This window comes from Eutrigla gurnardus, assembly GCF_963514095.1.
Source record: "Eutrigla gurnardus genome assembly, chromosome: 9".
Classification (NCBI taxonomy): domain Eukaryota; kingdom Metazoa; phylum Chordata; class Actinopteri; order Perciformes; family Triglidae; genus Eutrigla; species Eutrigla gurnardus.
Genome location: NC_139923.1, coordinates 26,455,339 through 26,481,422, shown reverse-complemented (window position 1 = coordinate 26,481,422; position 26,084 = coordinate 26,455,339). Strand labels below are relative to the sequence as shown.

The window sequence follows — 26,084 nt, the reverse complement described above, 5'->3', positions numbered from 1 at the left end:
AAAAGCCTAAAACTGGTAACAAATTCCAACTGAAGAAGAACATGTTCTCTGCAGAGGGAGAAGTAGAGAGTTAGTACAAGTACATAAAAGTGGAAGCATGCCTGCGATGGAGGCTTTTATTCAGTCAGGATGAACGCCATCACATACACGCGCAACGCTTTCTTTGTTCTACCGTAAAGCACCGAGTGCATGGGCAACAAATGCACCATGTTTTTCATTCTACCGTCAATCACCCGGTAAATGCGCAACAGCAGAATCGCATTAGATTTGTCACCTAGTGGATCCAACGGGGGCGTGTCTGTTCACTCAGCCCTGTGTTCCCTCAGGTTCATAGGGACTCGAGGATGAACTGATTAGATTTTGGTGGTCAAAGGTCAAGGTCAAGGTCAATGTGTGTTCATGACGGTCCACTAGTTGCTATAATCTGGTGTAGTTGCATCTCATGTGGCTCTAACCCTAAAAACAGCAACCAAGCAATGTTCACTTCTGATCGATTAAATATTTGATGAACAAGTACAAGGTCTGGGGCTCCGGTTTGGTGTACTTTTCAGATGGACTCCTACATTTAGTTTACTTACTTTATTATATCTGGGACTGACAAAAACAAGTTGCTGAAACAGTTGAAACAACATCTATATCACATTAATCCACATCAAGAAGAAACCTTTAAATTAGAAACATTAAGCACAGTCTCAGTCTACCATCAATGGTATCCTGGTCCTAATTTAATGTATAGTGCTTTAAACTATTCACTGGAAGATGAAGAGGGAGAGCTCTTCTCTGTCTGTGAGGATAACATCTTTTCTAATAAATCGTTTTCCCTAACCTGACCCTCTCATAGAAATGAGAAACTGTTACAGATATTTAAAGATGAATCCTTCCAAAACCCAATGTAACTGCTGTTCAGGTGTGTATAGGCATATAATATTATATCTGTTTGAAGGGGAAAAAACAACGTAAACTTTCCAGTTGCCTGATCATAATAACCTCGGTGGGAAAGTCATCGGTGGGGGAGTGACCTTTCCCCCTGTATTGAGGTCAAAGCATCACAAACTAACTGACTCTGTGGAGGTGTTAAACACAGAAACCACCACACCGGCGGAGGAGACGTTCACTTCAACCACATGTTTTGTTTGCCTAAAAACCCTCAAGAGATTTCCAGGCCCTGAAAGCAAACCCTATTTCCCACAATGCCCCGCCCTCTCTGACATCACCGGGCTCTCTCCGGTCAGCTGATCCAACTGAAGTCTGACTGCCGACGGGAAACGTACACCTCTGTGGTCCAGCACTTTAAAGTTGCGTTGGTGATAATGACGTCAGGCAACGTAGTTCGTCGTCGGCTTGCGTCGATATGAAAGGGGGTCGTTTTATCGATTAGTTCACGGATATGAGATGTGAGATTGATACGAGCTCAGAAGCTGTTAGCTTAGCCGCGAACGTTAGCTAGCTAGCTAGCTAGCTGGTGGAGGCTAACTGAGTCACTTGTGATGGTTTGGAGTTGTTTATAACAACGAAGGAGAAGCTGAGATGGAAAACTGCAACGGGGAGGACATTATAGAAACACCTGAGCTGCCTCTGGAGGTGAGCTAATAATACTTATTATACTTATATATATATATATATATATATATATATATATATATATATATATATATATATAAATAAAAGGAAGAAGCTAGAACAGAGTTGTTTACTACAACAGTTCATAACCAAAGACTGCTTATAACACTTCATATCCTCCTGAGTTCGTTTTTTTTTTTATTTAAGTCATTATCTCAGTAAAGTTATGCATTTTATCTGTTTATTATACATATTACATCTTCTGTTTATTATATATATTATATATTATACATTTATGAATGAACTAGAAGCACAGAGTTGTTGTTTTATCTGTTCTACAATAAAGTTGAGATAAAAAACACATGCAAAACACTGTCCTCTTCCTCCTCCTCATCATCATCTCCTCACAGCTCAATGTCTGACTCTTCCTCACTAATCTTTTCTGCCTCGGTCTCCTAAAGTATGGAAAGTAGTTGCAAATGAGAAGAAGCGAGTCCCACTGTCCAGGACATGGCTTATAATTTGTATTTTATAACACTTAATATAACATCCTCTGAATAATCAGGTGGATATTCTCTTCCAGGATCAATAACACTGTAATGTAATCTTAATGCTGTATTTCTGTCCCACGTTGTAGATCATAGTTTACATCCTCGGCTTTCTTCACGCTTCAGACAGGAAGGAAGCCTCGCTGGTTTGCCACAGCTGGTACCATGCCAGTCAGGCCCTGCACTTTCAGGTAATTTGGTTCAGAGCCGGATACATCTGCACCATATACTTCAGGAGGTGTAGTCTCATAGAATGGGTGCGTATGCTTGGAGGCGAACTAAACCTCGCGCCTCCTCTCGTTCCGTTTGTCTCTGCAGAAGAACGTCACCTTCTGCTTCCCGGCTTCAGCTGCGTCCCTGGAGCTGATCAGGGGTCTGAGCAGAAAGTCACGCTGCAGTCTGGTTATCAGCCAGCTGGATGGCTTCAGCATGTCCAGATCACTGCTTCTGGAGGTGCATATATGCTGTTAAAAACAATTCACTGCTTTGGGTTGACGAGAGTGTGGATAGTGACTGTCTTATGACATATTCACGATCTCCATCTTTATGGTACGTCAAGGCCAAACAAGAAGAAGGAGGAAGAAGTGGATGGGCAAAATAGGGAGCATTTTTAATGCTCGAACTTCAAATGATAACACACTTTCCCCAGAGAATCCCCCACCTCAAGGGCTTATGAAAGCCCTTTGAAGAAATCTGTGGAAAAACACAAGTGAAGTGGCTTTTGGCACGAAAAGAATGGCTTTCATTGTAGTCAGCGAGGCACAAGAACTGTGCATTGTCTGGAGTATTTGCGTAGTATCGCTCTTATCATTTTGAATTCTCGTCAAACTGACCAGGACACAGTCATATATGACAGATTGCAGTCCAAAGTTCAGAGCAGCTGCAGCAGTTTACTACAGAATTCACACTCCCTGACCCTTATCACTCTGTCAATAATGCGTGCGTGTTTGCGTGTGAACGTGAGTCAATTTCCTGTTAAAGACCAAGTAAAAGCCCAGAAAGGTGAAGACAACGCCTAATCCACCAGCGGTTACATTGATTTAGCATGTCAAAGTTGGGTTTCGGGTTATTTGAAGAGATTTGGTGATGACATCACTTCCTGTCCATACCTCCATTTATTTTGTGGCTTAGAAACAGCAGGTAGTGAAATAAATACCGCTGTCTTCACCTCTATCTTTAATCATTCTTCTTCTTTTTCTTTTATCTGCTGCCTATTCTTTGTCTTTCTCCCTCTGCAGGTGGGTCTGTGCTTGGGCTCTAATTTAGAGAGCTTGGCCCTGCCTGGTAGCAGTTTAACCGAGGCCTCTCTGCTGGCCCTCCTCCCTCGACTCACCTCCCTCCGCAGGCTGGACCTCCGGGGTCTGGACAGCCTCTTCATGTCCGGGGCTTTCCTCTCCAGGGAGGAGCACCGACAGCAGGTATTAAGTGATCCGTAGAGAAAGTGACCAACATATAGATTCATAGTTGCTTGTGATTTGACACTTGATTCCTGAACATATGGAATGTAAACTAGATTAGCAGAGAAGCATGTTAGCCTCCAGTCAAAACTCTAAACAAATTAATTGTATTATTCTTTAAATTAAATAAATTCCAGTAGATGAGAAGACACTCTTTGAACTCGCAGAGTTCTGTAACTGTACTTTTGTACTTTTACATATAATAAAAAGATATAAAATGAAGGCATTACAACAGTTTTATTGCGAATATAAATGTAATTACAAGGGTGACTGAGTGGCATCCTCCTCAGCCTAACCTTTCATACTAATTCTGCATGGTCCATCTATTGCAGTAAATCTCCAAATTCAGGTTCTTCTTGTTCCAGGTCAGGTCGGCCCTGTCTGGTCTGGAGGAGCTGGACCTGTCCAACCTGCGCTACCTATCCGACCTCACCTTCAACCGGCTCACCGGCTGCACCCCTCGTCTGCGCCGCCTCTCGCTGGCCGGCTGCCACATCGCCTTCGAGTTCGACCCGTATCGAGGCTGCCCGGTGGGAGCCGTGAAGGACTCGTCGGCGCTGCTATCGCTGAGGAACTTGAGGAGATTGTTAACGGAGCAGAAGTCCACCCTCGTAGCTCTGGACCTCAGCAGGACCTCCATCACCCCTGAGTCACTACGCACTATCGCGCAGGTCAGGATGCCTCCGGCGCCTGCAGCAGCTTCTTCATGGTTCGAGTAGCCGTGACTTGATTCTTCACAAATGAAACGCAGTATTTTTGATATTCTTTCTGTTCCAGGTTCAGGATTTGGTCCTGGAGGAACTCTGTCTGCATGGCTGTAAGGAGCTGACCGACTACTCTATGGAGGTTCTGGTGAAGCACCAGCCGGGCCTCCGGAGACTAGACATCAGCGCCTGCACTGAGCTGAGCAGCAGGTCCGTAGAGGCCATAGCGCTGGGCCTGAAGTCAATGACACACCTGTCCTTGTCCCGCGATTGGAGGGTCACTGAAAAAGGTACACATGGGATATTTTAATTATATTTATTTATTTTATTAATTTGTAAAGAAAGCAAAAACTAAAAGTCTTAACACTTAGAAGCCTGTGTTTATTACAAGCTACAACAACAAGAGTTGAATCCCCAGCTTTGTCCTGTTGGTGGCACTGAAGAAAAACTCATAGGGTCCAATTTGAATTGGGTTTATCCTCTGGGGTGCATGCATGTATTGAGAGATACATGGACATCGCTGTCACTGAGCAACGCCTCACGCATCGTGTCATCCTCAGGCCTCGCCGACCTTCTGTCTGCGTCGTCCCTGAGGAGTCTGGATCTGTCCGGGTGTCTGCACGTCGGTGGAACCGAGATAGTGAAAGGCCTGACGGGATCCAGTGCTGCCAGAGCTCAACTGGAGACCCTCAGCCTCAAGAGCTGCACCTACATCAGGGTCAGTCCCTTTGTACGGTTTCTCTGTTCGTCCCTTTGGGAAACATACATAAACGTTCCCCTTCCTCCGCTCCCTTCAGGATCTTGCCGTTTTCAATCTCACCCAGCTTCTCGGGGACACTCTCCGTGAGCTTGACTTGACCTCGTGTGTCAACGTGACTGACCTGTCCGTGCGCGCCATCGCCACATACCTGCAGAAGCTGGTCGTTCTGCGGCTCGGCTGGTGTAAAGAGGTCACAGACTGGGGTCTGCTGGGGATCGTGGAAACCACCAAATGTGATCCCGATCAGGAGACGGTGAGAACAACACAGACGCGGTGTCGGAAACGCTTACAGCACCTGTACCGTCGTATGTTAATGTCCTCATGTCGACTCCTTTGTCTCAGGGGGACAAAGGTCCCAGGTTCACGCGGACCTTCGGCAACATGGGCTTCTTCAAGCCTCCCCGCTTGCCGTTCGAGGAGCGACCCAAGCTGGTGACGCAGGACGACCTGCAGCAGTTCAAACAGCGGGCCGGAGCCTCGCTTTTAGCTCTCAACAGGCTGCAGGAGCTGGACCTCTCTGCCTGCCCCAAGCTCACCGACAGCAGCATCACACAGGTGGGAGGCTGTTTGCAGCTTTAACGCCGAACATTTGAAAATCAGGAGTTAATACCGCCTCTCCTCTCCTCAGGTGGTGCATTACCCCGACCTCCGCCGTCTGTCGCTCTCCATGCTGCCGGACATCACCGACGCCAGCTTGGCGTCCGTGGCCTGGCACTGCCGCAGCCTCACCAGCCTGGCGCTCGGCCACTGCCCAGGTATCAGTGACCGCGGCGTGGCACAAGCTGCACCGTACCTCCACCGGCTGCAGCACCTCTACCTCTCTTGTTGTGGTAACATCACGGACAGGTGAGCGGCACGCAGCTCCACGTCTTCTGTGTGTAACGATGGAATCCTGACCTCTTTGACCTTTGAACCCTGCAGGTCCTTGTTCCTCCTGGTGCAGCACTGCAAACGTCTGAAAACGCTCGACGTCTCAAGGTGCAAAAACATCTCCGCCACAGTCGTGGACGTCCTTCAATCACAGCTGCCCTTCCTGGAAAACGTCCACTACAAATGCATCGGCGGGGCCGATCCCACCTTTACACTCTGACTGAGTGAGTGAATGAATGAATGTCCACTCCTGGATGACCGCTGCTGACCGAAGCCCGCTCCATGAGTCGGGCTAATGCACGGTTCAGCAAATTTGCACTAGAAGTGAAGAAAATGTTGTCAGTTTGGAGCCTTTTAAGCCATTCTGGAAGTGATTTTAAGTCTAAACGTTTTGTTTGTTCATGCTTGGATTCAAGCAGACAAAAAAAACGATAAACCCCTCACACTCTCACCAAAGATACAGCTTCGTCCTACGGGGGAAGGTTTCTGTTGGGTTTATGTGGTGCATCATCACGGAGGATTTCATCTGTTTAAACCAAGAGAAAGCCTGGAAGAATTTCCACAGCGACTCGTTATAGAAAGAGCGTTAATTGTTGTCTTGTATGTTTGGTTTTGGGAGGCTTGTTGTTGATTTTATTTAAAGATAAACAGCTGAATGTTGGGCAGGAAAACAAAATGAAATGTTGACATTAAAGGAACATTTCTTATCATCCATCCATCCATCCATTTTCTACCGCTTATCCTGTATTTAGGGTCGCGGGGGGGCTGGAGCCGATCCCAGCTGTCATTGGGCGAACATTTCTTATCATTTATACTAATTATATATTTAAGAATTTTTAAATGATCAGTGAAGGAAGATGAGTCTTAATTTGGTTATTTTCTTGATAAGTTATTTTTTAGAACAGGAGCATCTATAGTAAGTACAGATAATCATGTCATTTGTCACCTGTTTTTTGGATTTAGTTCACATTTGCACTAATCTGCCCTAAACCTCTGCAATATCAATATCAAAATATGTATGTTATAAAACTTGAGTTTTATATTTTGCAAAAACAATAAAGGTGATGCAGTAAAGCAAAAAAATGTAAGAGTAAAAGGCTTTTATTCCCTTCATGTTAATATGTAACAAAAGTATGCAAACAATAAAGAGTTGTTATCACTTAACTACTTTCAGAGATATATCAAAAATAAAATTGTGAATCCATTAAACTCTATGGAGCTCTAGATTTCAAAATGCATCTCAGACGCTCCACTATAAAAGATACTGTTACACTTCTTTTTAGATTTTAAGTTATTCTCACTTCCATACTCTCCATCTGTTCTCTGTGTAATTTGCTTCACCATGTAGAAGTATAAGAAATACATTAATAAAAATAATTTAAATTTAATAAGACACACCTTTCTTCATTGTCTTGACTCACTTTGACGCTTCATGTTGGTTCTGAAACCCTGCGAGGTCGAAGCCTTTCTTCTTCTTTTTGATGCCGCTGCTCTCCTTTTGTAATAATTATCACAATTATCTTATGGTGGAGGAAAAGTGTGATAAATATAATTTTGATTCAGTTCTGGAATTATTTTGAATAAAGTATTTATTACATACTTTCACTTTCATGTATGTTTTCATATTTTTTTTTTTTTTGGCGGGGGGATCTCATCTTTTTCAGTTCCAGGGTTTGTTTTTAGATTTTTCCTTTTCCCTTTTACAGTTTCACATCATATATTTTCAGTTTACAGCCCAACAAAGAAGAAGTTCGACATGCTGTTTTCAGTGGTCTGAGTCCACTCATGACTCAGCACTTCTACCCGATCACATGACAAAAATCAAGGATGAAAGACGACTTTTCTTCTATTTTTTTATATAAAGCTTTGGCTACAATGCCACGAATAAAACACACACATTTTTTTCTCAGCATAAATCAAACATTTTCATCAGACAAAGTCACCCAAAGCATGTGATGAAGTGGATATTATCACGGAGGATTGTAGGTCAGGCAGTGACGAAGTGATCCGCTGGACCGGTGTCAGTTATTGAGTAGCTCCTTCGAGGGTCAGCATTGAGTGCTTGGTGAGTGAGTATGTTGCTTCCATCATATTATAATAGTACCGTGTATAAAATGTTTCAGGATCGGATGCAAGACAGTAGATAAAAACCTAAAGATGATCTCTGATTGGATCCTGTTCCATGCAGATATATACGGGGATGATTGCTCGTTTTCCTCATCAGAAAACTCTTGATTATGGCAAAAGTTGCCTCCTTTAAAAACAAAAGGCTTGGTACCGAATGCTGAGCTGCATCTTTATAAAAACTACAATAAAAGTGGTGCAGAGCATCTCTATTCCACAGTAATCATATTTGAGGATCCGTACCAAGGCCAGCACTTATATTAGGTGTATTTAATTAAAGTACTGACCAACAATAAAAACATTCTCTATTGTCTTTCATATGTTGGAAACGAGTGTACCATAATCTGAGACTGCATTGTGTTCTAGTTAATGCCCATTAAAAAAGAAAATACAAAAAAAAGAGTGATTTCAGATAAAGACCAAAGCATCTATTGCCTCAACCAGTAACACCCATCCTCACACGCAGGATTATTCCATGTATCGTACATAGTTTTAGATATATTTAGAAATATAAAGTGATTACGAAACACAATTAATGTACAATTAGTTGAGTGGCTCTATTGTAGGGGAATCATTTTGTCAAGTTGTTGAGTGCATGGATGCACAGGTCAGATCTCACCACACACGTACCCCTTATTTCAGATATTCACACGCATACACAAACATATATATATATATATATATATATATATATATGTTTACACATTCACACGTCCTAGTAGCACCACGGTGAGCTCTACTGCTCGGTCTGGCTGAAGTCGTAGCAGAAGTTGTAGTTGCTCGGCGGTTTGGGGACGACGGGCGCACAGTCGGGGATGGGGACGTTCTCGAGGTCCAGGAGGCGGAGCTTAATCTCCATCGACAGCAGGATCTCCAGCTCGCTGCGCATGGACTCGCTGCTCATCTCGCGGCCCAGCAGAACGCTCAGTCCGTCTGTCCACAGGCAGAACTGACAGAGAGAGAGAGAAGGAACGTCACTGAGCGTCCTCTTTACATCCTCGCTGTTCATCACAAACAGGAGAATGCTTTAGAGACTCACGTCAGTCCTGGAGGGGGCGATGAAGTTCAGGCTGTACTCCTCTACGTCGTACGTGATGCTGAATGCCAGGTCCAGCACGTCCTGCAGTGGGGGAGGAGCACGCATGCAGACACGGTGAGATGTGAGCAGAATGAGCGTGAGCTCGTAAGACAGTGAGACCTGCTGACCTTGTTCTGTTTGCCCTTGTTCTCCTTCATGTGAGGACAGTCCTTCCCCATCAGCAGGCCTTTGATATCTGCTACTGGGACTGAGATCAGATTCATTTCATTAAAAATAAACAAATCCTTTTCTCCCTTTTTATTCATCTAAATACACGTTTCAACTCACTCTTCTCCTGCAGTGATTCAATCGTGGGATTTTCCGTGTCTTCCTCCACATCGCCGTAGTGAAGCATCTTGTGATTGGGCGACAAGCGGCAGTACCATAGTTTATCTGAGGAAGACCGTCAGAGGGGTTAGAGAGACCAGAGTATTTCTTTTCAGGGCGTGTTTGTGTTAGGGCTTCCTCACCTTGTCTGCGTCGGCTGCTAATCTTCCTGAACATTGTTCCTTGACACAGCCGGTTGAGTCTCTGCTGGCGGATCAACTCCAGCAGCTCTGGCTTCAGGCGCTCTTTGAGCTCACTGGGAAGAAAAACCACATGCTATGCTATCAGCGTTTTTCTTTATTATAAAGGAACTCAAAAAGGCTAATTAAAAATCAAATCTGCGCCTGTGCCAAAAGTAAAACCAACCCGCATGCATGAACCCTTCCATATGAAAGCGACACACTGTTACACTCAAGTGTTTGGTGACAAACGGCAGCATATAATAATAAACAAACCGACCGGTCAGCTGGTTCCATACGGGTGGAAACTATCGTCGTATCGGGGCACAAATAGCAGAATGAAATCGACATAAATACCCATAAACTGCTGCGGCCTCGAGAGAAAACATCTTCCACCAACTGGAGCACACATTCAAACTGTGGAATCCAAGAGCGGTAATCTTTAAACAGCCTGTACTCACAGGACGGGTGGAGCGAGAGTCTCTTCTTGGTGCAGTCGTTCTGTCTGCCGCAGTTTGAGGATCTCGCTGTAGTTCAGGGCGTTGACTTTGTTCTTGAAGAGCTCCAGGGACGTTGGCTTACTGGACAGCGTCCTGGTGATCTGCTCCCTCACCACCTGCATCACCTGGGGAGGCAGACGTGGAGACACGACGGTGGGATCTCATATTTAAACTGTTTGTTATAATTGCCCTGAGTTTGGGAGATGCACTTTGGGTTGTAGCGGCCCTTAAAAGGAGAGCTTCTGGTGGTTTAGATAGACTTCTATGCATCACCAGAAGTCAGCAGCAGAGGAGGAGGTACCATTTTTCTTCTATTTTATTTTTCATTTTATTTGCATTATTATTATAGACACAGCTCCCATGGGTTAGAGTTAACCTCCATGTTCAAGTTTGCAGAAGTTCCTGTGAACCAAATTACAGAAACACAGGAAATTCCTTTTATAAGCCTTTTTGTTTGACAATATGAAAGCCCCCAACTATAACCTTTGACCTTTAAAATGAGGCCGTTTCTTCAGGTTAGTCTACCAGGCCTGGACATGGTCCATTGACTGCATTGAAGTGCATCTCGCTGGGTGTTCGATCAGGACGCATACGTTACTTCCTCCTCCTTCACGATGGCATTCATTACTCCTTCTAAGCCACACCCCTTCCCTCCAGTCCATTCATATATTTTCCCGCCCACTTCTTTTTATCAGTTTAAAGTCAAACCCTGGTTTCCCGTTGTCCAATCACATGAGTCCATACCTACCTCTCTTCGCCACACAGGGGGGCCAGCCATTGATCAACTCGCTCTTTATTAACCCAATTATCTGCAACATCCTCCCAACACCACCCCACGCTCAATTAGCACGATCAATGATGGGGAAACTGGGGGATTATTCCACTGAACTGGTTCAGCCTCAGATCTTAATATGCATTTCATTTAAAAACTAAAGTTTCAAAGGTCCCGCCAGATTGAAGTGCTGTTGTGCTGACTCAGCATTTGCTATACCCGTGTGTGTGTGTGTGTGTGTGTGTTTATTCTGCATGACTTGTTAAACTGAAGCTCACACACAGGGACAGGAGATGACCCCGGGTACCCCGAAGCAAGAGCTCGGGGCAGTTGGTCAAAAACAGCACATATGTGTAGAATCTATACCGTCTGTATACGTGGAAAATCTATACAGAAATCTATAGCGCTACACGACCAAGCCGACTCCAGCACTATTTCTCATGATCCCACTCTATCTGACACACACACACACACACACAGACACACACACACACACACACACACACACACACACACACACACACACACACACACACACACACACACACACACACACTCTGCTGACCTAGATCATTCCTGTTCACACCCATTTCGAGTAATTGCCTCGACATTGACTAAAGTGTCATTTCCCTCGTTCAGCTCCGTCCAGACTTCTCTCCACACACTTCAGTCTTATGACACAAAATGACCGTTAAATCAAAACCAAAAGCCGTAATCACAACGTCGTGACACGCCGTCAGCGCTTGTTTAACCATCGTTTGGGGACCAAAACTGTTTATGACCAGAGAGAGGAGTTCTGCATCTATCCGGTCGACGTACCAGGACTGTCATTTTATATCGTGTGAACATGCAGGGACACAAAACAAGCGACTGGACTTTCACACTGTGCTCGAGCACTCCCGCGAGCCGGAATAACCTCCAGCAAATTTCACACGACACGAGCCCAGAGACAGTCACGCCGTTGTGTCATCTCAACTCTCCCGTTATAAATCATTCCCGTTTAAAATCAATTTTGTGTCTACGACTGTCAAATTAAACAAACTTGGCTTAACGCACATTCCAACCAGGAAACAAACGCTAAAATCAGCCTTACCTCCATCTTTCTTCTGTAAATGACTGTATTTAATCCCCAACAACTGAATTCCACCCGTCGTTAACGATGAGAGAGAAAGTGACGGGAGAGTGAGACAGGGATCACCTACATGACAGGAGAGGTGCAGGCCTGTGGGTGTTTTGTAAACAGACACCCTGATACTCTCACACACACACACACACACACACACACACACACACACACACACACACACACACACATGCACAGCCTCCGTCCGGCCCCTCTGTCATTTAGCTGAACCGGCCAATAGGAGCGACCATGGCAGCTGTCTCTGTTCCCTAGAACCCTGCAGCACGTCCATGTGTGTGTGCATGTGTGCTAAATATGTGTGTGTACGTATGTGTGCTTGTGGAGGATGACGTTATATATCACGGAGGTGCTGTAGAGCTATGGAAACACATCGTTTAATGGAGGGAGTGTGCACTCATACAAACACCAATACTTCCGATTCCTTCTCCAAGTAAGGAAACCTAAATGTGTGCATACACCGTACCGCCACCACCTCCCTTTCCTTTGGTTTCTCCTCTCCTCCGCTCCCTCCACTCCTCCATCCCTCTCATTCTCCCCTCGTATTGTTTCCAGAGGTTTTACGTTCCCTCTGTTGTTGTCTAATTACTGCTCATGCCGTGAGCGCTTTGTTTCCCCCCCCGTTTCCTTCTCCCTCTGTTTCTGCCGCCCACCACGCTTCTCTTTGTCCACCTAATGCCCCTTTGTCCTTGCCCCAAAAGCACCCTGGGTAAGGGGGGGGTGCCGTGGTCATAAACAAAAGGCCGGTCTGCTAGCCTGGCGCTCAGGACACTGGTCCGCTCCCCGAAAAGGTCAAAGGGTCGCAGGGTTTTTATATCTGTCAGGAGAGCACTTTGTTGACGACGATGGACAGTTGCATGTGATGTTGAAACGCGGCTCGGGACAAAAGCTGCTGCCGCTCTCCTTTTCAGGACAGCTGGATTCTCAATATGCGTCCCAGACAAGACGAGTACTACATTGTGGTGGTAAAGTCACTGTGGACTTCTAAATGCAGGGTCAACTCTTTCTGTGTGGACAGGTCAGGCATGGTTAGCATGAGAATGAACCCATACCAAGACACAAAAGTACAAACTTACACAAATCCACCATAAAAAAAAATAAAAAGATTAACTCTGTGTCTGGAGCTTAGCCTTTTGTTGATTTTGAATTGATTTATTGTTCATTCATTTAAGAAGTGAAACAGTGGGTGGATACACAGGCAATGACCAAATTCAACTTCATCATTTATGTGTATTTGTAGTCTGGCTCAGTGCAAAGGTTACAGACTTAGCACTGCTAAGCTAAGCTAACCAAGTTTCATATTTACCGTACAGCTTTGACTCACGACTTGACTGACTGATGGACTTGATTTTTGCGACACCTATGAAGACGTTCATGCCAGCGTACCTTGTCAAAGTCCTCCTGCGTGGCTCTCATCTCCTTCCAGGTCTTGTTGAGCAGCTGAATGCAGACACAGAAAAGCTCCTCCATCAGCCGATCCTGACTGAAGAAGATGGGGTGGTAGTCAGATCCCGTCTCAGAGGCTGTTAACACACGGAGGAGACGGAGAACAGTTGTAAAGTTAGTTTACGGACAAAGTCACGGCAGTAATGTTGTGGTTCGGAGGTCGACCTACGAGGCTCTCCGATACGAAGGATTTCACACAGGATGAGCGTGAGCTGGATGCTGCTCCTGGCAAACGGACACTCATGTTTGTCTTCCCTGCTGCTGTTCTCCAGGACAAACTGGGAGAATCAATAAACAGGGCATTTTAAACATTACAAATTAGGTTGTAGTACAAAAAAATACAATTTTATATCATTCTAAATGCAAAGTGTCAAATTAAAAGCAGATAAATCACGCTCACCCTGCTGTAGGCATCAGGATAGCGTGCAGCAAAATAAAACATGGTGTCCAAAGCCAGAAGACCAGGAGGCGTTCGCACCAAGTCCTGCCCGGGGTTACTGTTGTTCTGAAATGATCAAAGACAGTATTCATCACAGTAATCCGAGGATGGAAACTACTATAACCAGGAGCTTTGGTATACCGAAGAGAACAACTTACAGAGAAGCCTAACTTCTTGAACTCTTTGGCGCAGAGCGAGCGCCGTCTCTCGTGGCTCAGACTGTTCTCGCTTTCGGTCTCAAACGCCGCCTGCCGTAAACCGTGGATGATATCTCTCTGCTCCTGCAGGGCGAGCGGACGGATGAAAGGTGGATGCTGAGTGGACATCTTTCATTGTTTGCAATAATTAAAAAGCGATGACGCACCGGTGTAATAACTCACCTGATTGTAACAGTCCAGTGGTGACCTCATGCGAGGCTCCAGGTGATTCAAGGTAACCGACTGCAGGACGTAGAGGTAGTGGGCCATCTCATCCTGGACGGACCCAGAACTATGGATGATGTTCTGCAACAAGACACACTTCTGAGATCAGCTTTCATCGTCGCTGAGATGCAGAAAACCATGTGAATTGTATAAATATAAGATAATTTACTTTATAGATGTACTGACGGAGATTCTTCTTATTCAGGAACGCAAACATCTCCTAGAAAAAGAAGACAAGAAGCAGCGTCAGTCAAGTACTAGGGTGCATTGGCGTGTTTCTACCATGGGGTGGCGATATAGTGTCAGTAACGGATGAGTGGGCGGGACAAGGGTTAGACTTTGACCTCTGGAACAAAACCAGCACTTGCCGGTACATGCATCTCTCGTGTTCGGGGCTAATTTGCTGATAAGAAGGGTGGATTTGTTGACCTACTGTAAAAGTGAGGAAGTGCGTGTCGTCAGTGACAAAGAGAGTCTGAGAGAAAGGGCTGAATGAAGGAACTGTCTCCGCACAATGAGAGAGGAGCAGCGACGCAAACAGTGGGAGAGAAAGCCTCGACTGTGCCGAGATGACCGGACAGAACGACATAGACGGGGCCTTTCTAGCCGTCTACAATAAGTGGCGTCGGCTGGATTCTGACTCACATATACAGTAACGGCCTGACTACATGTATGCCAGTCTCAGCCGGGGGATACAGAAGCTCCCCATAAAGACTGAACATGAAAAGTCAAAGTATCCACCGTGCATACCGATGAACAGCTGCAGGCTGTCTGGAAGTAACAGACATTCAGGACGGCTCTGAAACTGACCTCATGCCTACTTTTCTGAGTGCTTGGAAGTTTTGAACAGCTATGAGAAGAGGAAGTACATGAGAAAGTTAGAAAACGGACTGCGGCGGCACCTGTCTGTCTGAGTCCCCGGCTGTTTGAAGTAGTGCCATAAGCAGGGCCATAGCTTTGGTCTGTATTTGCTGGTTCGTCCTGGAAGAAAGGTCAGAGAGGTCAAAGGTTAGAAAATGTAACACTTCCACATCGGCATGAAACAAGGCGTTTAGTTGTGGTTACAGGATGTTTTAAAGCCTTACATTCTCACATCCATGTTGTTTTGGTTGGATAAATGGTCGGGACACTGGATAGTCGTATTCTCAGCACTATTTCTTCTTTTTACATATTTAAAAACTTCCTGTTACAGAGACAATGCTGCCACTTCTCACTGCCCCACCCTATCATAACATCATGAGATGTTAGACGTGGTCACTTTACTGAACAAGCACATACTGAACATTTTTGTTGTTTGTTTTCATCCTCTAATTAGCAAAATGAGTCAGAAAATAGAGCTGGAGTTGACGCATCCATATGCAGGCGATTGGTAAATACATGGAAGTCAGAACGCTTACAATACACACATTAAAAACAGGAAGAGGAAATATTCAATACACACGATGATGATTCAACTATATCATGATTGTCTTCTGAGCTCATGTGTGTTACTTACACCTGAAGGTGAGCGACGAGCCTCTCCATCGTGACTTCCTGTTTCACCTGCAGGAAGAGGCTGTAGCTGCTCAGCACCATGCTCTCCAGGATGTCCAAGGACACCTGCTGGATGGATGCGTCGGTCGGCTTGGCGTTCACAAAGCTGGCAATCTGAAAGTGAGAGAGTGGGGGTTACCGTCACTGAAAAACAAGTCTGTGAGAAACCAACAGACAGACAGAGAGCACGCGATACGGCACCTTCTTGATGAAGACGGACGACAGGTTCTCCCATGAAACTATCCCGTGATCCATCAGCTCCATGAAGCCCGTCAGCGTGTGGGTCATTATCACGTTACTCCTGAGGGACAAACAGAAACAATATGAAAGGCAAATATATATAAAGTATAAAGACAAGCAGCATTCAGATGGACTGCCAGTGTTCAGTAAACCAGTTTAAAATATACATATTTTTCAGAATAAACTCATGTGACAGAGCACTCGGGATTCAGTTTTTCAGCAGTCATGTGATCAAGGAAACTGTTCAAAATAAACAAACATCGGCTTTAAATTAACTGGAAGAGAGAGTCTTTCTGCAGAATATGGTCTAATATTTGTATATTCTATAAATATTTATTAACCATGTAAACTCCTTGTCTTTTTACCAGACAGGTTTATTCGGCAGGATATGCTGCAACACGTGTTGAACCACTTCACCCCTCAGCAAGACTGATATCTATCTGAGGATCGGCATTCCTCCCCAGCCTTGGAAACACACACACATATTGAATACTCACTCATTAGCGTCCTCTACTATTTTGACCAATAAGAGATGTCCGTCTCGACTGATGAACTCCTGAGCAAAGGTGACGTCCGTGGAAACGCTCGCCAGCTCCTTCAGCGAATCGCAGCGCACGCCCGAATCCGAGCTCTGGATGCCCTTGTACAAGTCTTCTGCACAGCGACCCTGCAAAACAAACATTTCCACACCATGCTCAACATTTTTGCCTTTTTTAATTGTTCATATTATGTATCTTTGAAACTCAGCTACTTGTAATGCTTTGTGACAGATCAGTGCTGACTTATTCTCTCGTCTGTGCAGCTGATTGTGTAAATCTGCTGCAGAACATAAATGACAGTGAGGAGGCAGTGACAGAGTGAGAGACAGAGGGCTGCAGGAATGTGAGGGGGGGGTAGCGTGGCTGAGAGGCTGGCTGATGCAGACTCACCGGTGCCTTGGTCAGACGCAGAATGCAGCCGTTCTTAATGTCCAGACGGTTCTACAAGACACAAGCAGAGGAAACATGAAACAGGACGCCCATATGCAGTGACACAGAGACCACAAGGAAGAGGAAGTCAGACACACGTTAATACAAATACAATCAACCACACATATACAATACAAAGACCTATAAACACAGTAACCTTAAAGGTCACACTTTGATAGTATAGTCACCTACGAACTGCAGGAAGAGCTCTGACTAAGAGCACAACTGTTTAGTGTCTGAGCTGCAGAAACAAACCCGTAGCCGAGAATAGTTTTCTCTAAGTAGAAGCCACCCGCGAATAACAGGCCATTAGCGAGGTCACTGATTGGTCTGCACCCACGCGACCTGCTGATCCAGCATTCCTTCTAATACTGATGCATTTACTCTAACCTCTAGGGTTTATTTAATACAAACAATATAGATTGCTACACAAGAAAAGACATACATGTATTATAATCGTTCCTCGCTTTTAGATTTAAGGTAAAACCCAAAAAACGGTTGGATAACACAAACAAAAACAGACAGAGAGCCTTTGAACACTGTGCATGTTTGTACGTGTGCATTGCCGTGAACAAGCACAGGAATATAATTGTATACGTTGCTGAGCTTGAACATCTGGCCGCCAAAATTCCAAAGGTTCCTGTGCCGCCTGAGTTTGAGCTCACAATTGCACTTTTGTCCGCGTTTCACTACAACGCACAAACTGTAAGAGAGGATGCTCTGTGTTTCACATTCTAAAGAGCAGCACACTTATGACAGTGTCACTGCGTCGTATTACCATGAATAAAGGAGCAGGACACATCATGACCATTTATCAAGGATAAAGGAAAAGGAAGGAAAAGGATATATGGAAAAGTTAAATCAAATATTGTCCAGTATATAAAAATACTCAAATTTTGCACATAAAATGCTGCCTTGGCTGCCCCTGATATACTGCCAGTGGGGATGTGAACTCCCTCTGTTCAGCTGTAATGGCCTTGTTTGGAAATGTCTAGATATCTAAAGGACAGGAGGAGCTGCTGCCACGTAAAAGCATCTTGATCAGGGCCTTGAGGGATTGTGGGAAACAGAGACGGCATATCTGAACCCCAGATTGTGTTCACGTCTGTAACGTTATCGTATGTAATGACTGTATGTGTTCCACGTCCATATCTGCAAAATAACAGTATACAGTTGTGATTTCTAGATTTGTTTCTGTGCTTAAACAAAGAAACATCTGGAGGACTGACTCAGATCACCGTCAACGTCTTGAAAACATAGTTTTGAGACATAGTTTTATTGATTTGTGCGTAAAGCAATGATGTGACTCACCGATTCAGTGATGTAGGTCTGCACCCCATCAGCATACTGCAGAGCGTAGTTATCAGGACCTGGGAGATTCCAGCTTCACACACACACCCCCAGATATTACTCATCACAGTAATAAAGTCGAATGACAACAGCAGAAAGAGTAGAGGCAGCAAAACAAATCAGATCCATCATCATCATCATCAGCTTACCCATCACAGACTTCCTTTATTACAGCAGATAGAGGCTTTTTCTGCACAGAAACACAACAGAGCAGCGTGTCAACACATTAAAACAACACACACCTGCTGCATACATGTGGACTCTCCCATGAGTGTTTTCTCTCTGTCGGGGAGCTGAACACATGTTCCAGTAATGACATGCTGTTATGGGATCATGGTGCCACAGCTATTCTCGCTGGCTGCAAACACTGTTTGCTGAGAAGAGGAAATCCAAGAGCTCCCCAACGCTTTTTTCTTTCTGTACGTGAGTAAAAGCCAGACTGCTTCCATGTCTGACTCTCAGCTATCCTGCTATTAGCGGTCAGCCCCGCGGTCAACCAATCAAAATGTCTTAGGGTTGTGCGGTAGACCCAGTGGCTGCTCTGTTATTAGTGGCCGGCCGAGAAGGTCGACCAATCAGATGTGTTTAGTGGAGACAGCTGTGCCAATGAGAGGTTTTTTGAGGGGCTGACAGGAGAATGTATGCATCCGAATCAACACTCCATTGTTGGGCTGCTGTTGGGATTATTACAAGAAAAAAGAACAGAAATATTGTCGAGATTAAAGGAAAAAATGTGAATATGTTAACAATATATATATAAAATCGTATTTCCTTCCTGTAAAACAAAATGACATGTGCTTGTGTAAACTAGTACCAACCAATAACTTCCATCCATCAATCAATCTGAAGCTTTTAGCGATACGGGAGTCTGAATCCCGCTGCATTCAAAGCCCGCCCACTTTTTTAGCGGTCCAATCAAATGCATAGGATTTGAATTGTATTCCTCTTGTTACCGTACAGCGCTCAGAGATTCCGTTTCCCTCGGGAATACAGAAGCTGAAGACGCTCTAGCTGCAGTTTCACCGAGTCTGTGAGGTATCAGGGCTGGAAAAAGTGTGTCAACCTGGGATCTGGGTTCATTACAGTTTCACTCATGCTGCAGTTTCCAAACAGCTGACATTACCAGACTGTCTAGTGAGTACCTGTTAAATCCATTCTGTCTCTGGTAAAACCTTCTCCAGTGATGTACAGCCTTTGATTGTGAAACACACACCCCTGCTACACTAACGCTACTCATGAGTCGTTTGTTGCGCAAAGAAGTACAACTTCCCCCTTAGATTCTGGGAAACAAATGGAAAACTCCCCTAGAATAAAGTCTAGTGAAAGCTGAAGAGTCAAAACCAGCGGATGGATATGACAGCGTTCGATATTATGTTAACAGGAAGGTGGCCTGTGATTGGCTGAAAAGGGAAGGTCTGGTGTCGTGAAAAGAAAATGAAAATAAAAATGGACTTTTGGAAACAAAACACTTCTAATATGAAAAAAAACTGATCAGTTATTATGAAAATTGCAACAATAAAACGCAATGAGTTAAGTTTGAATAACAGAAAATAACTTTCATGCCATTTATTCACATTTATATCATAACAGCTTGTTTATTCCTTTTAAATTGAACACTTTGTGGCTCCATAGAAGCAGCAGGGACGGCGGATGAAATGTGAAACAGCTGACGTGTCTAACTACCAGGCAGTTATTACTTTCACCAGACTTGGCAGCCACTAAGGCCATTTTCAATATGTTGTGCTGCAGCAGCTGTATCAAACCACACTGGTAAGGAAGTGGGGATAATCTGCTTCTGTGGGCAGGAACACCATTCAGGCAACCAAAATTGTCTTTGTCTTTTCCAATGTAACGGCCCCTCTAAGTGTTTCCAAAAGTAGATTTGAAGGAGTTGGAGGAGGATCGTTAGATTTGCAGAGATGCTTCGACTAAGCTAATGGCCTCTATGTGATCAAGGTTATGATGACCTGAGTCTTATTTGGTCATACTCGTGCTGTGAACTCAACTTTTTCTTTTCTGTTGTATTTTGAAACTTGGCCAGAACAATCTTTTAACCACAACTGCCATTCAAATAAAATATCCGAACATGCCTCACAGGTTAAGTTAGGGAGTTAAGGTCACTGTTGCGGCCTTGGAGTTGAGCACATGAAGCAGCCTGAGAGGAAGTAAGTAGGAACTAAGAGCACAAAACGCCCGTGGTAGTTCACCGTCGAGATGATGTTATAAATGAGTAACAACGTACTAATTCATCCACCTTTTACATGCATTTTGGATGGATTGCACGTGTGTTTTTTTTACCTGGTCCAGTTGTATGAGCTGGGGGTATGCCCCAGGCATCTGGATGGCTATCTTCACGATGTCCTTCTGTTGAGGCATGTTGGCACCTCTCGACTCCACCACTCTCTAGCTGTTGATAATAAAAGATACGAAAAATAAAGTGACTCATCAGGTTACATACAGTATATTAATCAAAAACCTGATGAAACCAAAAACTGACGGTGACCTCACAGTGAAGAAGAATGGAACGAAGATAAAAAAAACAGCATTTCTGCTTCGTTTCAACAAAGATAACTACGTGAAAACAGGTCATTTAGTTTGTATCTGATGGGACTACAAATCCCAAGAATTTCATATTAAATTTCCCTCTGGAAATGTGTGAGTAGAATCTGAGCTCTAAACTGTTGAGAAACCAAATATTGGTAATTGTCTTGACTTCAATTCAAAGATTTCAAAGTATATATATATATGAATATTAATTGTGTGATTTATAAAAACGTGACAAATTGCTGTCAACCGCTAACCAACCCGAGAGCCGCCCTCTCTCGGTCGGAGCAACTATCGTTTTCAATATGAAGCTGTAGGACGCCGTGTTCCTCTTTCACGCTGTATTTATGGAGCATGAAGTTGAGCTGAGAGGACCGAATACTGTCTGAACACGCATCACGTTCTGTTCACTCGTTCTTCTCCCCCTTCCACTTCACACACAGACACCGTGCACACTTCCTCCTCGGCCTTCAGATTCCCATTCCCAGAGGACACAGAAGAAGCAGTTGTGCTTCCAACCCCCCCCCTCTTCCCTCGTCCTTCCCCGTCTCACATGGAAACAATACGACTGGATCTAAATTATTCTCTACGTTCACAAGCTCTAGATGAAAGGAAATAGGTCGAGCTTGTGCCTGCTTGTGTGATTAGTTGCCCCCCCCCACCCTCCGCTAGATCTCTTGGATACTTCACATACCAGTCCAGCCTAAAAAGGAAAGCTCTCGCAGCTCATGGCAGGGTTCAAAGCAGTACGTCTGTCAAAACAACCACGCGCCTTTATTGTCTTCACACCTCACGCGCCCTGAGGCAGCGTCTTTCCTGATAAAGAAGGCCTTTTCGAAGCACGAATGAAAACGAGGGGGTTTCTTTAGCGGGATCGACTTGAGGTTGCAAACGCATTCAAATCAGGTGTATCTTTTGGATCATCTACGTGGACTAGACGACCTGGGTCGTTCCATCAGTGCTGGGGTCGAAGGTCAACAACAAGAGTTTGCAGACTTTACCTTTAAGAGATTCGGGTGCAGATGTGGATTTGGTGGAGGGCAGCTTATGAGTCAGCACATTTAAAAGGTAAAAGGGTCACGGTCGTGTCACGTCTTTGCAACAACAAAGACATGCTTGTGGGGTTGGAGCTGAATATCTGTGTGATGACTGTGAAACTGAGCCCACGTGCTTTTTAAATAAAACCCTAATTATTGCTTTGGCTGCACTATAAAGGGGGGAACGGAGAGGAGGCTTTGTTTTGTTGAAACACAGGTGGGCGCTGTAAGATCGGGCTTCCACAACAGCTGCACCTCTATCTATGCATGCGGCTGGCTGCTCATTGAATATGACTGGAAATAAAATCCGCTGATCTGAATGATTCAGACTCTTTTACAGTTTAAAACATTTTCAAAAAACGCTGGCAATTTGAAAACTGAAGCTAATCCTATTGGTCGGTCCAGCACTTTGGTGCTTTCCGATCACCTTTAAATGCTGAAAAAATACATCAACGGCAATCAATTCTGAAATGACTCAACTTTTGTCAAGATTTAAGAATATAACCTGGAACGTCAGAATGGCTGCAAATACTTTTATTTATTACTTCAAGATTACCACGATCAAACTTCTAGGTAAGTTCTTGACTCATATCACAACACACACACACACACACACACACACACACACACACACACACACACACACACACACACACACACACACACACACACACACACACACATTCTACTGAATTATATTATGCAACAGGGGGAAAACGGCTGGTAGATACACTTCTGCAGACTTTTGTCCAGAAGGGCGAGTAACAGAAGTCAGTCTGGTCTACGTCGCCGTGTCCGTACACGCTCCGTCTGTAATACTGGGTGCTGCTCCGCCCGCACTCACATCCCCCTTCATTACATCAATACAAAGCAGGATCAACTTAAGCTCGTGCTTTGGGTCTCAGGTCAAAAAACAAGCTCAGAAAGTGGCGTAACCGGTATTCTGACAAAAATCTTGCATCCTGTTGGACATTTAATTACATTTCTGGCTAAGTGTGAGACAACGATGATTAAGTCAAACAGTCAAATAATCTGTCTTCAAAATATCCAATTTCTTCTGAAACATCACCATCCAGAAAGTAAATACCATACAAGCGCCGCCTGCTCATCAGCAGTAAAAACGCACACAAACACAGTATTGGGTTCAAGGACTTCAACATGTAGAGGAGGCTTGGATCAAACCACTTCTCTGATTAGTAGGCGACGGCTCAGCCGGACCTTAAAGTGGTTATAGAGTGTAAACGAAACGTTTCATACCGCACACACCTGAGTGGTGAACAGGAAAGACGTTGAAGCCGTTTCCTTTTATTGACTCAACAGAAGAGAGAGTGTCTGCTGTGGCTGTGCCTGTCCACGCACGTTTGTCTCCTAAACTGAGTAAGTGGAAGCTGAAACTGCACCTTCGTCTGCGTCTCTGTTTCAAACAGAAGTGAAGTTTAGGCGTCACCACGCTACTCTCAGTGCTGCTCATCTCAATAGATGGACTGGCAATTAGTGTTTTTATTTTATCAATGGGTTAAAATCAACCCAAATGTGATTATTTGCTAGTTTTCTATGATATTATGGAATATATTTTGTTTTGAGTACTGGGTTTTGGACAAAGCAATGTACTTTGAAGACTCTTTTTTTTATTCTGACAGCTAATCATCAAAATAACCTGGAAGACAAACATTAAATCCCTTTTAGCTGCAGTCGTATAACATGTAACAGGTTAGATTAATATATTATTGGGGGGGAAATACATATATATGACTATCAGAGCACACTCAGTAAACTGTTGTTAACAGACCGATGGCACATTTATAACCAGTTGTTATTATTAATATGTCATTACGTTACAGTAAAAGCTACAGTAAAAACACATAAGGAAGAAGAATGAATGTATAGCTGTCATATTACACTAAACAAACTGGTTTTAAACCTCCTTACAGACTTTACAGAGGATTTAAGTTAAAAACTCCCACCGTGTGTTCAGCAGCTGTCACCAGCACTTTGAGTCATTAAGCTTAAAGCAGAACTTTTGTTTGCCTGCTGACTCACTAGTGTGTCTCAGACCCCCTGGAATGACAGAGACCCCCACACACACCCCCATGTGTGTGTGTGTGTGTGTGTGTGTGTGTGTGTGTGTGTGTGTGTGTGTGTGTGTGTGTGTGTGTAGGGGGAAGCTCTCAGCTGCCTGAAATTCCACACCTGACAGGGTACACACACACACACACACACACACACACACACACACACACACACATGAAGGGAACTTATTTAATCTCAAATACATGAATAATACAAACGACAGACTGGCTTTAGGCTTAGGCTTTATAAAAAGTAGAGAAGAAAAACAAATAACAGAACATACACACATGTTATGCACTTGTGTGTAGCCTATCTATTACAATAATAAAGTTTTAAACAAAGAAATGTGACTTAAATGCAGCTACATTACTTCATTAAAGCCATATATGCTTTAAGCTAACTGGAAGTAAGCACATGCATGTAAATAAAGGTAATTACACCTGAACTGTTTAAGTACTTCAAACCCCCATAAGACGATTGCCACATTTTTGTTTGGAAAAAAAGAAGAAGAAGATAGAGGACATGATTGTGAAAGAAGTGAGAGAGTCAGCTGCAGAGCTTTCTTTTCTTTTTCCTGGTCCTACCTGGTTTGAAAAGACAAGTCGAGGGCTACTGTCCCACAGGAACCGCCGCAGTCGGAGCAAGAAACATTTGCAACTGCCTTTTTTTCTCCCCTCCGACGGATATACCTCCGTCCGTAGAAGTGTGTTTCCTTAACGTAACATTTGAGCTGCTAAAAAAAAAACAAGAGGAAACTCCTTGCGATAAGTTTTCAGGAATTATTAGTTGGCTTTAAAGTTCCGGGTTGGTTGGAGTCGTTTAGTTTAGTCGAGGGTTTTAGGGGGGGGACAAGCTAGACAGATTTATATGACGATTTCCGGTTGTGACTTTCAAAATAGTACACGTCCTGCCCGGCGTGTCTTTATACAAGCATTCGCGTCAACATTGCTACGCGTAAGTATCACTTGAGTTGAATCGTCGTCGTGTTTACGCGTTGTGGCGTTTAAATCCTCTCACGTGCTTCCGTTACACACCGTGCCGTTTTTCAGTGAGTTATTTTTAGTCATCGGGCGATACGGCGCTTTTACTTTGAAAGAAAAAAGCACACGGAGACCGGAAACGCCGTTGCTGCCTATGCTGAGTTAGAGCGATTTTTTTTTCCTTTAAAATTGCCAAGAAGTACTACTAGATGAACTAAATCAAAGTTCCGGGTCGTGCGACAGCTGGTAACCGCCGCCCCCTGCTGTCCCTTCTGACTAGTGGAGTTTCTACTGCTTGAAATATGTCAACTTCTGTGTAAAATACCTTTAATTTAAGTTATTAAAGGCTGTAACATTGTCATAGCGATGTGAAAGTAGGGAGCTGACAGGAAACGAGGGGAGGAAGAGATAGGGAATGCAACAAAAGGCCCAGCTCGACTCAAACTGTGGTGGTTGCAATAACACAGTGAGCACATTAATGCCTTTACTTGTCTAACCTTGTGTTATGCGGGTTATGAAGACATTCCTCTTGCATCATCACCTGATCAGGCTTTCAACGCGTGGAACACCATGTTGACCGATGGAGTTTATTAAGGGATCAATCTCATAATGTAATTACCTTCTTAACGGTTCCCTTAATATTAGAGCCAGTAAACCAGCCATGCATGTTCATTTGATAATTGCATAACAGGCCTGAGCACAATATAAGAGCCTTTATCAGCTGAGAACACCCATGACTCCTATCAAGTAGACCAAAGCCAGTCTGCCCATGACAACTGTCACTATTGTGATGTGAATTTAGTAGCCTTATATACTGTCCATAGACAAAATAAATGTTCCGTTAGTGCCATTTTCACAATTCTCAACGTACTGTCTGCACACATACCATGATGACACATTAACAACGTGTGTAACTAGAAGTAGAAACCACAAAATACACAAAGAATACCAAAGTTTGTTTTTTTATTTTTGCTTCATTTGATGCAACTACAACTTAAGCAATGGTGAACCTGTTTAAAAAAAAAAAAAAAGAGT

General features: G+C 44.1%; 2 protein-coding genes across 3 annotated transcripts; one reads left to right on the top strand and one right to left on the bottom strand.

Moving 5' to 3' along the window:
• Positions 1 to 1,252: 1,252 nt before the first annotated feature.
• On the top strand, positions 1,253 to 8,425 carry fbxl9 (F-box and leucine rich repeat protein). 2 transcript variants are annotated; one of them, XM_084017456.1, is made up of 11 exons: positions 1,253 to 1,581; positions 2,198 to 2,299; positions 2,427 to 2,561; positions 3,347 to 3,526; positions 3,931 to 4,236; positions 4,343 to 4,559; positions 4,830 to 4,987; positions 5,067 to 5,282; positions 5,372 to 5,584; positions 5,658 to 5,875; positions 5,951 to 8,425. In XM_084017456.1, the coding sequence occupies exons 1-11, from the start codon at positions 1,528 to 1,530 to the stop codon at positions 6,117 to 6,119; spliced, it is 1,968 nt and encodes a 655-aa protein (XP_083873582.1). In that variant the 5' UTR covers positions 1,253 to 1,527; the 3' UTR covers positions 6,120 to 8,425. The 2 variants fall into 2 exon arrangements, with proteins under 2 accessions (XP_083873582.1, XP_083873583.1); XM_084017457.1 differs by lacking the exon at positions 2,427 to 2,561.
• elmo3 (engulfment and cell motility 3) lies at positions 6,353 to 24,905 on the bottom strand. The gene is made up of 21 exons (XM_084017455.1): positions 24,654 to 24,905; positions 20,717 to 20,825; positions 18,568 to 18,608; positions 18,380 to 18,452; positions 17,030 to 17,080; positions 16,598 to 16,767; positions 16,062 to 16,161; positions 15,823 to 15,974; positions 15,230 to 15,308; positions 14,497 to 14,547; positions 14,286 to 14,408; positions 14,064 to 14,186; positions 13,867 to 13,971; positions 13,636 to 13,744; positions 13,407 to 13,543; positions 10,069 to 10,232; positions 9,572 to 9,684; positions 9,390 to 9,494; positions 9,230 to 9,309; positions 9,063 to 9,143; positions 6,353 to 8,972 (listed from the first exon to the last, which is right to left on the bottom strand). The coding sequence occupies exons 2-21, from the start codon at positions 20,792 to 20,794 to the stop codon at positions 8,760 to 8,762; spliced, it is 2,148 nt and encodes a 715-aa protein (XP_083873581.1). The 5' UTR covers positions 20,795 to 20,825; positions 24,654 to 24,905; the 3' UTR covers positions 6,353 to 8,759.
• Positions 24,906 to 26,084: the final 1,179 nt, after the last annotated feature.

What these genes read in the sequence shown, in the direction of transcription:
- fbxl9 (XM_084017456.1), top strand. Translation starts at nt 1,528, where the DNA reads ATGGAAAACTGCAACGGGGAGGACATTATAGAAACACCTGAGCTGCCT. An exon ending in CACCTGAGCTGCCTCTGGAG is followed by an intron (nt 1,582 to 2,197) that starts GTGAGCTAATAA and finishes CCCACGTTGTAG; the next exon opens with ATCATAGTTTACATCCTCGG. An exon ending in CACTACGCACTATCGCGCAG is followed by an intron (nt 4,237 to 4,342) that starts GTCAGGATGCCT and finishes TTTCTGTTCCAG; the next exon opens with GTTCAGGATTTGGTCCTGGA.
- elmo3 (XM_084017455.1), bottom strand. Translation starts at nt 20,794, where the DNA reads ATGCCTCAACAGAAGGACATCGTGAAGATAGCCATCCAGATGCCTGGG. An exon ending in TGCGTCTGACCAAGGCACCG is followed by an intron (nt 16,768 to 17,029) that starts GTGAGTCTGCAT and finishes TTTGTTTTGCAG; the next exon opens with GGTCGCTGTGCAGAAGACTT. An exon ending in CACTGGACTGTTACAATCAG is followed by an intron (nt 14,187 to 14,285) that starts GTGAGTTATTAC and finishes CTCGCCCTGCAG; the next exon opens with GAGCAGAGAGATATCATCCA.